At 44.3% G+C, this 14,872-nt stretch overlaps 1 protein-coding gene across 8 annotated transcripts in view; it reads left to right on the forward strand.

Annotated features, from left to right (window-relative positions):
* The window catches only part of LOC106588706 (regulating synaptic membrane exocytosis protein 1), a 203,930-nt gene that overhangs the window by 22,533 nt on the left and 166,525 nt on the right, over window positions 1-14,872 (forward strand). For all 8 annotated transcript variants that reach the window (XM_082958806.1, XM_082958799.1, XM_082958803.1 and 5 more), the window contains exon 2: window positions 11,043-11,259. In XM_082958806.1, coding sequence (XP_082814932.1) covers window positions 11,043-11,259 — 217 coding nt within the window. The remainder of the gene's footprint in view (window positions 1-11,042; window positions 11,260-14,872) is intronic.

Consider the following 14,872-nt stretch of genomic DNA (forward strand, 5'->3'; position numbering starts at 1 on the left):
ATGGGTTCTATAACGGATTCAATTATTTTTTGCCATATCCTAATTGGTATGCCGAATTTTATGTTTCTTTTGATGGCATAGAAGGCCCTTCTTGCCTTGTCTCTCAGATCGTTCACAGCTTTGTGGAAGTTACCTGTGGCACTGATGTTTAGGCCAAGGTATTCTCTCTCTCTCGTTTTAACTTTAACACAACCAGCCACACCCCTATTCCTCAAAAGCAGTCTGTATTAATTACATCTTCAATTACATCAGCTTGATCTCTAATGACTGTTTCCATGGTGAGGTCAAAGGTCAGGGAGGTCAGCGGTGCATCTAGTCCATTGCTCACGGAGAGAGAGAGAGAGAGAGAGAGAGAGAGAGAGAGAGAGAGAGAGAGCGAGAGAGAGAGAGAGAGAGAGAGAGTCTGTTTTCTCATCCTGTCAGACTGAGGAAGCCTGCTAGGTATTAGTCTGGTGAATCAGCTGATGGGACAGAAATAGTACCCACCCCCTTCTCCTCTTCCTCCTCCTCCACACCACACACACACACACACACACACACACACACACACACACACACACACACACACACACACACACACACACACACACACACACACACACACACACACACAACCACACACAGACACACACACACACACACACACACACACACACACACACACACACACACACACACACACACACACACACACACACACACACATTACACACACACACATTACACACACACACATACAGTGCGGAAAAAAGTATTTGATCCCCTGCTGATTTTGTATGTTTGCCCACTGACAAAGAAATGATCAGTCTATAATTTTAATGGTAGGTTTATATGAACAGTGAGAGACAGAATAACAACAAAAAAATCCAGAAAACCGCATATCAAAAATGTTATAAATTGATTTGCATTTTAATGAGGGAAATAAGTATTTGACCCCTCTGCAAAACATGATTTAGTACTTGGTGGCAAAACCCTTGTTGGCAATCACAGAGGTCAGACGTTTCTTGTAGTTGGCCACCAGGTTTGCACACATCTCAGGAGGGATTTTGTCCCACTCCTCTTTGCAGATCTTCTCCAAGTCATTAAGGTTTTGAGGCTGACGTTTGGCAACTCGAACCTTCAGCTCCTTCCACAGATTTTCTATGGGATTACGGTCTGGAGACTGGCTAGACCACTCCAGGACCTTAATGTGCTTCTTCTTGAGCCACTCCTTTGTTGCCTTAGCCGTGTGTTTTGGGTCATTGTCGTGCTGGAATACCCATCCACAACCCATTTTCAATGCCCTGGCTGAGGGAAGGAGGTTCTCACTCAAGATTTGACGGTACATTCCATCGTCCATTTGATGCGGTGAAGTTGTTCTGTCCCCTTAACAGAAAAACACCCTCAAAGCATAATGTTTCCACCTCCATGTTTGACGGTGAGGATGGTGTTCTTGGGGTCATAGGCAGCATTCCTTCTCCTCCAAACACGGCGAGTTGAGTTGATGTGTGAGGGCTGGCTCAAGGAAGCAGGAGAGGTAGAGTCAAGCGCAGGAGACAGTAAATTCTTGAACACACTTTAATCCGTATGCACAAAAATAAAGACAGTCCAAACACGGCAGGGCAGGGCGCCAAACAGATACCATGCTCCAAAACCCTGATAGACGTCAGAAATAGGGACGCAGCCCATAAATACCTCTGCGGTGATAAAACACAAAACAACCACAGGCAGAGGGAAAAAAACACACGTTCCTCAAGATACCACAAACCTGACAAGGAGCATAATCACGCACAAAACACAGACATACCTCGCTAAACTAAATAACTCCCCCTACTAATAACTAAACCAAAACAGGTGCGTGCCTACCTAGACCTAACCAACAGAAAGTGAAACAAAAAAGGATTGATGGCAGCTAGTAGGCCGGCGACGACGACCGCTGAGCGCCGCCCGGTCGAGGAGGGGCGCCACCATCCGTCGGTGTCGTGACATGATGCCAAAGAGCTCCATTTTGGTCTCATCTGACCACAACACTTTTACCCAGTTGTCCTCTGAATCATTCAGATGTTCATTGGCAAACTTCATACGGGCATGTATATGTGCTTTCTTGAGCAGGGGGACCTTGCGGGCGCTGCAGGATTTCAGTCCTTCACGGCGTAGTGTGTTACCAATTGTTTTCTTGGTGACTATGGTCCCAGCTGCCTTAAGATCAGCCAGTCTCCAGACTGTAATCCCATAGAAAATCTGTGGAAGGAGCTGAAGGTTCGAGTTGCCAAACGTCAGCCTCGAAACCTTAATGACTTGGAGAAGATCTGCAAAGAGGAGTGAGACAAAATCCCTCCTGAGATGTGTGCAAACCTGGTGGCCAACTACAAGAAACATCTGACCTCTGTGATTGCCAACAAGGGTTTTGCCACCAAGTACTAAGTCATGTTTTGCAGAGGGGTCAAATTCTTATTTCTCTCATTAAAATGCGAATCAATTTATAAAATTTTTGACATGCGTTTTTCTGGATTTTTTGTTGTTGTTATTCTGTCTCTCACTGTTCAAATAAACCTACCATTAAAATTATGGACTGATAATTTCTTTGTCAGTGGGCAAACGTACAAAATCAGCAGGGGATCAAATACTTTTTTTCCCCCACTGTACACGCACAAACAAACACACACACACCACCCCCTTCTTCCGGCAATGTATTCATAGCAGCGCTAATTAACAACTCTCCATGGATAAATGAAGCGAAAGAGAGAGAGAGAGAAGGAGAGAGGGAGAGACAGAAGGAGAGAGTGAAAGAGAGAGAGGGAGAGAGAAGGAGAGATAGAGCGATAAAGGGAAAGACAGAAGGAGAGAGGGAGAGACCGAATGAGAGAGCAAGGGAGAGAGAGAGAGAGAGAGAGAGAGAGAAAGAGAGAGGGAGAGACAGAAGGAGAGAGGGAGAGACAGAAGGAGAGAGGGAGAGACAGAAGGAGACAAAGAGAGGGACAAAAGGAAAGAGGGACTCCTTCTACATGGTGAGCTGAATATAGAAGGCCCCGCCGCAAACACAGCCATGAGTATGTGTGCGTGTGTATGCTTGTGTGTGTGTGTGTGTGTGTATGCTTGTGTGTGTGTGTGTGTGCGTGTGTATGCTTGTGTGTGTGTGTGTGTGCGTGTGTATGCTTGTGTGTGTGTGTGTGTGCGTGTGTATGCTTGTGTGTGTGTGTGTGTGTGTGTGTGTGTGTGTGTGTGTGTGTGTGTGTGTGTGTGTGTGTGTGTGTGTGCGTGCGAGTGAATGTGTCTGTCCCCGGTGTGCCAATGGCGCCATCAAAATCAAATCAAATCAAATTTTATTGGTCCCATACACGTTAGCAGATGTTATTGTGGGCGATGCGAAATGCTTGTGCTTCTAGCTCCGACAGCGCAGTAATATCTAACTAGTAATATCTAACAAATCACACAACATTTACCCAAATACACACAAATCTAAGTAGGAATGAAAGTAGGACTATATACATATGGACGAACGATGTCAGAGTGGAACGGACTAAGATACTGTAGAATAGTATAGAAAAAACGTATATACATATGAGATGGGTAATGACAGATATGTAAACGTTAAATCAAATCAAATCAAATTGTATTAGTGACAAGCGCCAAATACAACAGGTGTAAACCTTACAGTGAAATGCTTATTTACGAGCCCTTAACCAACAATGCAGTTTAAAACAAATACGGATGAGAATAAGAGATAGAAGTAACAAGTAATTAAAGAGCAGCAGTAAAGTAACAGTAGCGAGACTATATACAGGGGGGTACCGATACAGAGTCAATGTGTGGGGGCACCGGTTAGTTGAGGTAGTATGTACATATAGGTCAAGTTATTAAAGTGACTATGCATAGATGACAACAGAGAGTAGCAGTGGTGTAAAGAGGGGATGGGGGGCAAATAGTCTGGGTAGCCATTTGACTAGATGTTCAGGAGTCTTATGGCTTGTGGGTAGAAGCTGTTTAGAAGCCTTTTGGACCTAGACTTGGCGCTCCGGTACTGCTTGCCCTGCGGTAGCAGAGAGAACAGGCTATGACTAGGTGGCTGGAGTCCTTGACAATTTTTAGGGCCTTCCTCTGACACTGCCTGGTATAGAGTTCCTGGATGGCAGGAAGCTTGGCCCCAGTGATGAACTGGGCCGTTTGCACTACCCTATGTAGTGCCTTGCGGTCGGAAGCCGAGCCGTTGCCATACTAGGCAGTGGTGCCACCAGTCAGGATGCTCTCGATGGTGCAGCTGTAGAACCTTTTGAGGATCTGAGGACCCATGCCAAATCTTTTCAGTCTCCTGCCCTCTTCACGACTGTCTTGGTGTGCTTGGACCATGTTAGTTTGTTGGTGATGTGGACACCAAGGAACTTGAAGCTCTCAACCTGCTCCAATGCAGCCCAGTTGATGAGAATGGGGCGTGCTCAGTCATCTTTTTCCTGTAGTCCACAATCATCTCCTTTGTCTTGATCACGTTGAGAGAGAGGTTGTTGTACTGGCAGCACACGGCCAGGTCTCTGACTAAGATACCGTAGAATAGTACAGAATACAGTATATACATATGAGATGAGTAATGCCAGATATGTAAACATTATTAGTGACTAGTGTTCCATTCCTTAAAGTGGCCAGTGAGTCCTAGTGTATGCCTATAGGCAGCAGCCTCTAATGTGCTAGTGATGACTGTTTAACAGTCTGATGGCCTTGAGATAGAAGCTGTTTTTCAGTCTCTCGGTCCCAGCTTTGATGCACCTGTACTGACCTCTCCTTCTGGATGATAGTGGGGTGAACAGGCAGTGGCTCAAGTGGTTGATGTCCTTGATGATCCCCTTGGACTTCCTGTGACATCGGGTGCTGTAGGTGTCCTGGAGGGCGGGTAGTTTGCCCCTGGTAATGTGTTGGGCAGACCGCACCACCCTCTGGAGAGCCTTGAGGTTGCGGGTGGTGAAGTTGCCATACCAGGCGGTGATACAGCCCGTCAGGATGCTTTCAATTGTGCATCTGTAAAGATTTGTGAAGATTGTAGGTGACAAGCCAAATTTCTTTACCCTCCTGAGGTTGAAGAGGCTCTATTGCGCCTTCTTCACCACACTGTCTGTATGGGTGGTCCATTTCAGTTTGTCAGTGATGTTTACACCAAGGAACTTGAAGCTTTCTACCTTCTCCACTGCGGTCCCGTCAATGTAGATAGGGGGGTGCACCCTCTGCCTGTTTCCTGAAGTCCACGATCATCTCCTTTGTTTTGTAGACGTTGAGTGAGAAGATGTTTTCCAGGCACCACACTCCCAGATCCCTCACCTCCTCCCTGTAGCCTGTCTCGTCATATTTGGTAATCAAGCCTACTACTGTTGTGTTGTCTGCAAACTTGATGATTGAGATGCATGCAGTCATGGGTGAACAGGGAGTACAGAAGGGGGCTGAGCACGCACCCTTGTGGGGCCCTAGTGTTGAGGATCAGCGGAGTGGAGGTGATGTTTCCTACCTTCACCACCTGGGGGCGGCCCATCAGGAAGCCCAGGACCCAGTTGCACAGGGCGGGGTTCAGACCCATATGCTATGCTGCCCACCCAGAATGCTCTGGGTCAAAGGGACCCCCAGCCAACCCCAGAACCGTATCAGGCTACAAGGGGCTGCTTTTCATTTCCACACCCTTTTCCAGAATTGTGAACCTGCACACACACTCTCTGTAATGGATGTAAAATAATTTGATTTGTGAAAGCATTGACTGGAGGGAGTTTTCACCATTGTTAAGTGAAGTCCATGTGAGAAAGTGTGCAAGTGCACACTTCCGGATAAGGGTGGATAATCGGGATGCAGCCGTTGTTTCTGAAGCACACTCCTGTCCTCTATTCCCGCCATCACGGCGACCATATTGCACGGCCCCTCTCCTGCCCTACTCACCATGTCTCATTGTCCTCTTTTCCCTTGGCCAGGCTGTGTTCACTCGACTGTGTGTTCATGGGTTAGTCTGTAGTCTGCTGCTCACCACCATGGAGAGATGTGTCATAGACACCATGCCTGGCGTTTAAAGCTGTTCACAAATACTGCTGTATGCTTCAGAAACAATTTTATTTATTTATGGTTCGTACTCAAATAGTAGTTTTCTTTAATTAGTTCGGTGCTTCAGGGGAGCATGCCATGCATATTGCTTCCAAACAGAGTCTGGGTGGTTTGGTTTGGAATTGTCAATTCCCATTTTGATATAACTTCAGTGTTTATTATGTAATGTTCATTTCCCCCTGACAGATAAAAGTAAATCTGTTTTTTCCCTAAATTTACCCCGACGCTAACCCCTGCCTTTTAGAGAAAGATCAATCCCCTAGTCAGATAAAGCCAAGTTGTTATCTACTGTCCTCTCTAAGAACACTAACAGCTGGTTCTCTGACACACCATGACACCAGGGTGTTAACGCGGGCAGTTTTTCCATGACTACAGGCCGTGCACTCTGTTTCTGACTGCTGTTCCCATGGCGCTGGACTTCGATTGGTCTGACAGATTCCACTCAAGGGTCAATTCAGTGCCACCGCCGACCAATGACATCGCTCGCTTCGCATTACTTCCTAGTGTGTCATATAGACAGAGAGCATCATTGACTTGAGCATCACCACCTGTAGATTTATCTCCATGTGAAATGATGACAACAACGGATCATTTCATATAGCACAGATTCTGAATTGGTATGAGGATTTCAAAGAGTTTCTATTCCATTGATGCTTTGACGTAGGTCCTCAAGGTTATATATAATATGTTAAGAACAACCTTCAAACAGTCCTTCACACAGCTTTTAAACTTAAAAATAGCTTGGTACATTAAGAAATGTACAACGCAAACTGTTCTGAAACACATTGTGTAGTCTTTCATATCATTCAAACTTGATGACCTTTGGATCTTTAACCTTGAAGAGGGACTTTGTGGTGGTCATAACAGCCTTATGTAGCATCAACATCACCTATAAGAGTGGTCATAACAGCCTTATGTAGCAGCAACATCAACTTGAAGCTGTTCATAGCAGCCTTATGTAGCAGCAATGTCACCTTGAAGGTGGTTATAACAGCCTTATGTAGCATCACCATCACCTATGAGGGTGTTCATAACAGCCTTATGTAGCAGCAACATCAACTTGAAGCTGTTCATAGCAGACTTATGTAGCAGCAATGTCACCTTGAAGGTGGTTATAACAGCCTTATGTAGCAGCAACATCACCTATGAGGGTGGTCATAACAGCCTTATGTAGCAGCAACATCAACTTGAAGCTATTCATAGCAGCCTTATGTAGCAGCAATGTCACCTTGAAGGTGGTTATAACAGCCTTATGTAGCAGCAACATCACCTATGAGGGTGGTCATAACAGCCTTATGTAGCAGCAACATCACCTTGAAGGTAGTGATAGCAGCCTTAGGTATATGTTCATGTCATGGCATAATCTCTGTGTTATCACCTGGCCAATCTGTGTGTGTATTGTCACCTCTCTGGCCTAGATCCAGTCTTGGGTAACGTCATTGTCACCTTGACATTCACGTCATGGCTTAATCTCGATGTGTGATGTCACCTGGCAAGCCAAGATCGTTCCAAGACATTTCCCTGTTCCAGCTCCCCTGGACCGCAGTCTGCTATATGTCTGCTGGGCATGAGGACTGTAGACCAGGAGGCGTTGCATTAACTACCTGCCACTTCTACGCTCTTTCAGCAGACCTTCAGCAGTCTTTCTGGGGACCTATGAAGGGGCGTTATGTGTGATATGTAGAGAGTTGTTTTGGAGTTTTCTGAAGAGTCTTCCTGTGGATGAATAAGGGATCTTTCCAGAAACTTCTATGCAGTCATTCTTTTTTGAGAAAATATAAATTGCAATTTTAGGGGTGTGAAAAGTCTTATCTAAATAGTATTTCTGGCAACATATAATTCTTCCTTTCTTGGGTGCTATGAGCAGGACATGGTGGAAGACTGTTAAATGTTCGAACGATTTCAACGACCCAGTGTTGTTGACCTCAGATTGGGAGTTGTGTGTTCAACCTGTTACGCATTCTGAGGTCATCGACTACACACAAGGAAATGGTTGTATTCCGCAAAAACAGGTGACTTGTCTTATTCAATCGTATTTTCATAATATGACGTGTTATCATAAGATTGCAATATTATTGTCATATTATTGTCATATGTCAGTCTCAGTTGGGTAAACACTCTCAATTATGTAAACATCTCAGTTAGTATTCATTTGGCTTGGAAAAAGTCAGGATTTTTGTTACCTGAAAAGGGCAAGCACATGGAATGCAGTAAATCGAGTCATGTACTGGTATATTCCCTCCAGAAATGTGTTATTGTGTTTTGGAGTATATCCTGTCTGCCCTTGTCAGTCAGTTATGACAGATGTCAGGGAAGTCTTTAATGGTTAGACTAGACAGACACCTTTGTCCTCTGGCTTTACTGAAGACAGGTCAGGACCAGTTTTCAAAGTGTGACTGTCAATTAAGGTATCAGGCCTCTATGTCTCTCTCTCTCTCTCTCTCTCTCTCTCTCTCTCTCTCTCTCTCTCTCTCTCTCTCTCTCACGCACGCACGCAGGCACACACACACAAACACACAAACACACACAACGGTAATTAAATAGACTGGCTGGGTCCTGTAAATGAGTGAAATCATATGCTAATGTCCTTTGACAATATTGTTGGGTAGGGAAATGTGGGAAGGGTTTCCATTTTTCACACGGACTCATTTGCAATTCACAAATGGGTTATTTTGGTTCCTGGGAAAGCAGAGGCCGAGAGAGGGGGAAGGAGTGAGGAGTCTCGACTTTGAGTTATTTATGGTGTGATTTATTCACAGCTAGGTACACTTTCATCTGTTGTTTTAATTGGTTCCTGACTGTTTCCCTGCAAACTGAAGTAATGCAGTCATCCACACTTTCAGAACATGTTATTGAAACAAGTGGTTGTTGATAGCAAGCATAACTAAATTTAACGTATTCACCATCATTATTATCTGTCCAGCTGTGAAACACTGTGCTTAAGGTCATCGCATATTTCCATTTGAGCTGTGATGTCACAACTTCCGCCGAAGTCGGTCCCTCTCCTTGTTCGGGCGGCGTTCGGCGGTCGACGTCACCGGCCTTCTAGCCATCGCTGATCCACTTTTCATTTTCCATTGGTTTTGTTTTGTCTTCCCTCACACCTGGTTTCAATTCCATCAATTACATGTTGTGTATTTAACCCTCTGTTCCCCCCCATGTCCTTGTCGGTGATTGTTTGTTGTAGTGCTTGTGCACGGTATGCTAGTATTTACCGGGTTTTGTTTGACCCATTTATTGTATTGTTCTGTTGACGGTGGTTTATGGTTATTAAACACAGCCGTTGTAAATCAGTTTCCACTCTCCTGCGCCTGACTTCTCTGCCGCCAGTAGCATTGCATTACATGCGACAACTTTTTTTCTCTCTAATTTCTGTTAATGTCATCTTGCTCTCTAGGTCTTTTACTCTATCACTACCCCTCTATCTCTCTCTTTCCCTGTCTATCTCTGTCTTTCCCTGTCTATCTCGCTCTTTCCCTGTCTCTCTCTCTCTCTTTCCCTGTCTCTCTCTCTTTCCCCCCTCTCTCTCTTTCTCTTTCTCTTTCCCTGTCTCTCTCTCTCTCTCTCTCTCTCTTTCCCAGTCTCTCTCTCTCTCTCTTTCCCAGTCTCTCTCTCTCTCTCTTTCCCAGTCTCTCTCTCTCTCTCTCTTTCCCAGTCTCTCTCTCTCTCTCTCTTTCACAGGCTCTCTCTCTCTCTCTTTCCCAGTCTCTCTCTCTCTCTCTCTCTCTTTCCCAGTCTCTCTCTCTCTCTCTCTCTCTCTTTCCCAGTCTCTCTCTCTCTCTCTCTCTCTCTCTCTCTCTCTCTTTCCCTGTCTCTCTCTCTCTCTCTCTCTCTCTCTCTCTCTCTCTCTCTCTCTCTCTCTCTCTCTCTCTTTCTCTCTCAATTCAATTTAAGAGCTTTATTGACATGGAAAATATATGTTTACATTGCCAAAGCAAGTGAAATAGATAATAAACAATAAAGAATGTACTGTATCGTTCACACTTAAAAAAGTTCAAAAAAATAAAGACATTTCAAATGTCATATTATGTATATATACAGTGTTGTAATGATGTGCAAATAGTTAAAGTACAAAAGGGAAAATAAATAAACATAAATATGGGTTGTATTTACAATGTTGTTTGTTCTTCACTGGTTGCCCTTTTCTTGTGGCAACAGGTCACAAATCTTGCTGCTGTGATGACACACTGTGGTATTTCACCCAATAGATATGGGAGTTGGATTTGTTTTCTAATTCTTTGTGGATCTGTGTAATCTGAGGGAAATGTGTGTCTCTAATATGGTCATACATTTGGCAGGAGGTTAGGATGTGCAGCTCAGTTTCCACCTCATTTTGTGGGCAGTGTGCACATGGCCCGTCTTCTCTTGAGAGCCAGGTCTGCCTTCAGCGGTCTTTTTCAATAGCAAGGCTATACTCACTGAGTCTGTACATAGTCAAAGATTTCCTTTTTTTTCAGTCACTGTGGGCAGGTATTCTGCCACTGTGTACTCTCTGTTTAGGGCCAAATAGCATTCTAGTTTGCTCTGTTTTTTTGTTAACTCTTTCCAATGTGTCAAGTAATTATCTTTTTGTTTTCTCATGATTTGGTTGGGTCTAATTGTGTTGCTGTCCTGGGGCTCTGTGGTGTCTGTTTGGGTTTGTGAACAGAGCCCCAGGACCAACTTGTTTAGGGGACTCTTCTCCAGGTTCATCTCTCTGTAGGTGATGGCTTTGTTATGGAAAGTCTGTCTGTCTGTCTGTCTGTCTGTCTGTCTGTCTGTCTGTCTGTCTGTCTGTCTGTCTGTCTGTCTGTCTGTCTGTCTGTCTGTCTGTCTGTCTGTCTGTCTGTCTGTCTGTCTGTCTGTCTGTCTGTCTGTCTGTCTGTCTGTCTGTCTGTCTGTCTGTCTGTCTGTCTGTCTGTCTGTCTGTCTGTCTCTCAATAAAAACACAATAAGCATATGAATAACTTCTCTCCTCCTCTCCCTCCTCCCTCCTCCCTCCCTCCTCCCTCCCTCAGGACACTGCACCAGCAGTTTGAGAGTTATAAGGAGCAGGTGCGTCGCATCGGCGTGGAGACGCGGCGCCAGCAGCAGGGCCAGCACAAGGACGACGCCCCCACCTGCGGCATCTGCCGCAAGACCAAGTTCGCTGACGGCTGTGGACACCACTGCTCCTACTGCCAGACCAAATTCTGCGCCCGCTGCGGCGGACGCGTCTCCCTGCGCTCCAACAATGTGAGAAACCGTTAAAAATCCCTGCCTCCACCCCGTTCTTCTTCCTCCATCCCTTCCCTTCGTCTTCGTTACCCCCCTCATCTCTTCCCTTTGTTCATTTGTTTTGTCAAGATGGCTGCTTTTATGTTGTCTGTGTTGTCGGCTGGGGCTCTGTCACACTTTGGTTGGTCAAAGTGTATTGGAGTTGTTGTTGGAGCTTCAATCCATCCTCAGGTGTGTCACAGTTTTGCAAAACAGCGCCCCTGTAATATAAACCGTAGGAGCACTTAGTACGTAGTCCTTTACACAGAATGGACAAGCTGCCAACCAGAAACACCATTCAGCGTTTACAGTATTGACACATACGCTGCAGTTCCGCTCAACATTCCTGTAAATAAGACAGTCACATTCCCCAGAGCCCAAACCTTGTGAATGATAGTGTTGATTCTAGTTTATTTAGTCTAGCTCCCCAGTGCCAGAGGAAGCGTGCGGTATGACATGCGGCGGAGTCCATACTCACCACATGTGGGCGTCGTTTTAAGCCCAAGCCCCACTCCACCCCATGCCATCTGGGCCCCTCTCCTTCTCCTGTCCAGCCCAAGAGAGAGGCCCTCCTGGGTATTTTACCTGACTGTGGGCCCTAGTCCCTGGGCCTGCTGGGTGCCAATCTGTTCCAAATCCGCTAAGCCCAGCTGGAACCCAGACTCACACAGGGAGCAGGACACAGGATCAAGCTTTGTCCCAGGCTGTGGACTTATTATGGGATAATTCTATGAAATGAATTATGGATAATGATAACCGGCCACTAGTAGTGTTGTCTCTATTAGAAATTCCATCAATGTGGAACTAATAATACAGTGGAACAATGGGCTAGGAACTCAAATCAATAGTAAAGTATGCCAATAATTAGTTTGAGCACTAATGCAGTTTATTTCAAAGGTATTTTGAAGTAACGTCTCTCACTGGGCAGAGAACAACGTTTTTGTGTAGGTTTGAGTCAGTATTAGTGTGTGTGTCTGTGTATCAGTGTGTGAGTCAGTATTTATGGTGTATTTATGGGTACTTTTGTGTAGGCTGTAATCTATGTGTGTAAGGTATTTTTGTGTAGGCTGTAATCTATGTGTGTAAGGGTATTTTTGTGTAGGCTGTAATCTATGTGTGTAAGGATATTTTTGTGTAGGCTGTAATCTATTATGTGTGTAAGGGTATTTTTGTGTAGGCTGTAATATATGTGTGTAAGGGTATTTTTGTGTAGGCTGTAATCTATGTGTGTAAGGGTATTTTTGTGTAGGCTGTAATCTATGTGTGTAAAGGTATTTTTGTGTAGGCTGTAATCTATGTGTGTAAGGGTATTTTTGTGTAGGCTGTAATCTATTATGTGTGTAAGGGTATTTTTGTGTAGGCTGTAATCTATGTGTGTAAGGGTATTTTTGTGTAGGCTGTAATCTATGTGTGTAAGGGTATTTTTGTGTAGGCTGTAATCTATGTGTGTAAGGGTATTTTTGTGTAGGCTGTAATCTATGTGTGTAAGGGTATTTTTGTGTAGGCTGCTGTTGTATTGTGTACATATTACAGCCTGTGTGTGTAGGCAGTGTAGACCGGCGCTCTCTCAAGTAGTACTTCCTTCCTTGATCCCCCATCCTACTCTTCCCTCTATCACCAGCCAAGCAGAATAACAGGATTAGTTGAAATTGTAAACTTTGTTTTATTACATAAAACATCTCCCTCCTATTCATGTTTTCCAGTTTAGTTTTCCGGTTTAGTTCAACACGTCGGTGTACCTCATGTCAAATTCAAGCCCGAGCACTTCATGCATCTCTCCAGTGCTGAGTGGGTCAAAACATAAATTTGTTTGACAGGGTGGATGCTAAGCAAGTTTCCTTACATTATTTCAGTTTGTGTAACTCATGTCAAAAAGGCCCACTCTTTGCATTACTTAAAGATGCGCTCTCAAACTTTTGTGTAATATCAGCCAGTAGTTTTGAAAGTGGTGCTCACGAGCCAAAACGGGTCCCCGTTTTTTGTGTGCTACGTCATCCAATTGTGTACTACGTAATCTAATTGTGTACTACATCATCCATTTCGTGTGATAGGTATGATATCATACAAATGTAGTAATTTTAGTGATATGTTACAAATCCAATTCATGCAGTATGTTACAACATTTGTTGTGATTAAGATCCCAGAGAGCATTTTTAACCTCTACAGGATTGGTGGGTCCCCCTCGAGACGGTTCAGTTAACATAGGCTAATGCGATTAGCATGAGGTTGTAAGTAACAAGAACATTTCCCAGGACATAGACATATCTGATATTGGCAGAAAGCTTAAATTCTTGTTAATCTAACTGCACTGTCCAATTTACAGTAGCTGTTACAGTGAAATAATACCATGCTATTGTTTGAGGAGAGTGCACAGTTATAAACTTGAAAAGTTATTAATAAAACAATTAGGCACATTTGGGCAGCCTTGATTCAACATTTTGAACAGAAATACAATGGTTCATTGGATCAGTCTAAAACTTTGCACATACACTGCTGCCATCTAGTGGCCAACATCTAAATTGCGCCTGGGCTGGAATAATACAGTATGGCCTTTCTCTTGCATTTCAAAGATGATGGTACAAAAAAAAACGCATGTTTTTTTCTTTGTATTGTCTTTAACCAGATCTAATGTGTTATATTGTCCTACATTCATTTCACATTTCCACAAACTTCAAATTGTTTCCTTTCAAATGGTATCAAGAATATGCATATCCTTGCTTCAGGTCCTGAGCTACAGGCAGTTAGATTTGGGTATTTAATTTTAGGCAAAAATTGAATAAAAAGGTCCGATCTTTAAGTTAGCAGTAACTTTAATGTATTTTTCCAGCCCTGCGAGTTAAAATGATATGAATCTATCAAACTATAAATTGTTTCTACAGGACTGATGTTCAGTAAGTTATATAGAAGATACACTGTATATACAAAAGTACGTGGACACCCCTTCAAATTAGTGGATTTCACCCACCCCAGTTGCTGACAGGTGTATAAAATTGAACACACAGCCATGCAATCTCCATAGACAAACATTGGCAGTAGAATGGCCTTACTGAAGAGCTCATTTTCTTTCAATGTGGCACCGTCATAGTATGGCACCTTTCCAACAAGTCAATTTGTCAAATTTCTGCCCTACTAGAACTTCCTCGTTCAACTGTAACTCCTGTTATTGTGAAGTGGAAACATCTAGGAGCAACAACGTCTCAGCCGGGAAGTGGTAGGCCACACAAGCTCACAGGATGGGACCGCCGAGTACTGGAGCATGCAGCGCGTAAAACTCGTCTGTCCTCGGTTGCGACACTCACTACCACATTCCAAACTGCCTCTGGAAATAACGTCAGCATGAACTGTTTGTCGGGAGTTTCATGAAATGGGTTGCCATGGCCGAGCAGGCACACACAAGCCTAAGATCGCCATGCGCTGTAAAGATTGCAGCCATTGGATTCTGGAGCAGTGCAAACGCGTTCTCTGGAGTGATGAATTGCACTTCACCATCTGGCAGTCCAACGGACGAATCTGGGTTTGGTGGATGCCAGGAGAATGCTACCTGCCCCAATGCATAGTGCCAGCTGTAAAGTTTGGTGGAGGAGGAATAATG

This window comes from Salmo salar, chromosome 12 (assembly GCF_965601325.2).
Source record: "Salmo salar chromosome 12, fSalSal1, whole genome shotgun sequence".
Taxonomy (NCBI): Eukaryota; Metazoa; Chordata; class Actinopteri; order Salmoniformes; family Salmonidae; genus Salmo; species Salmo salar.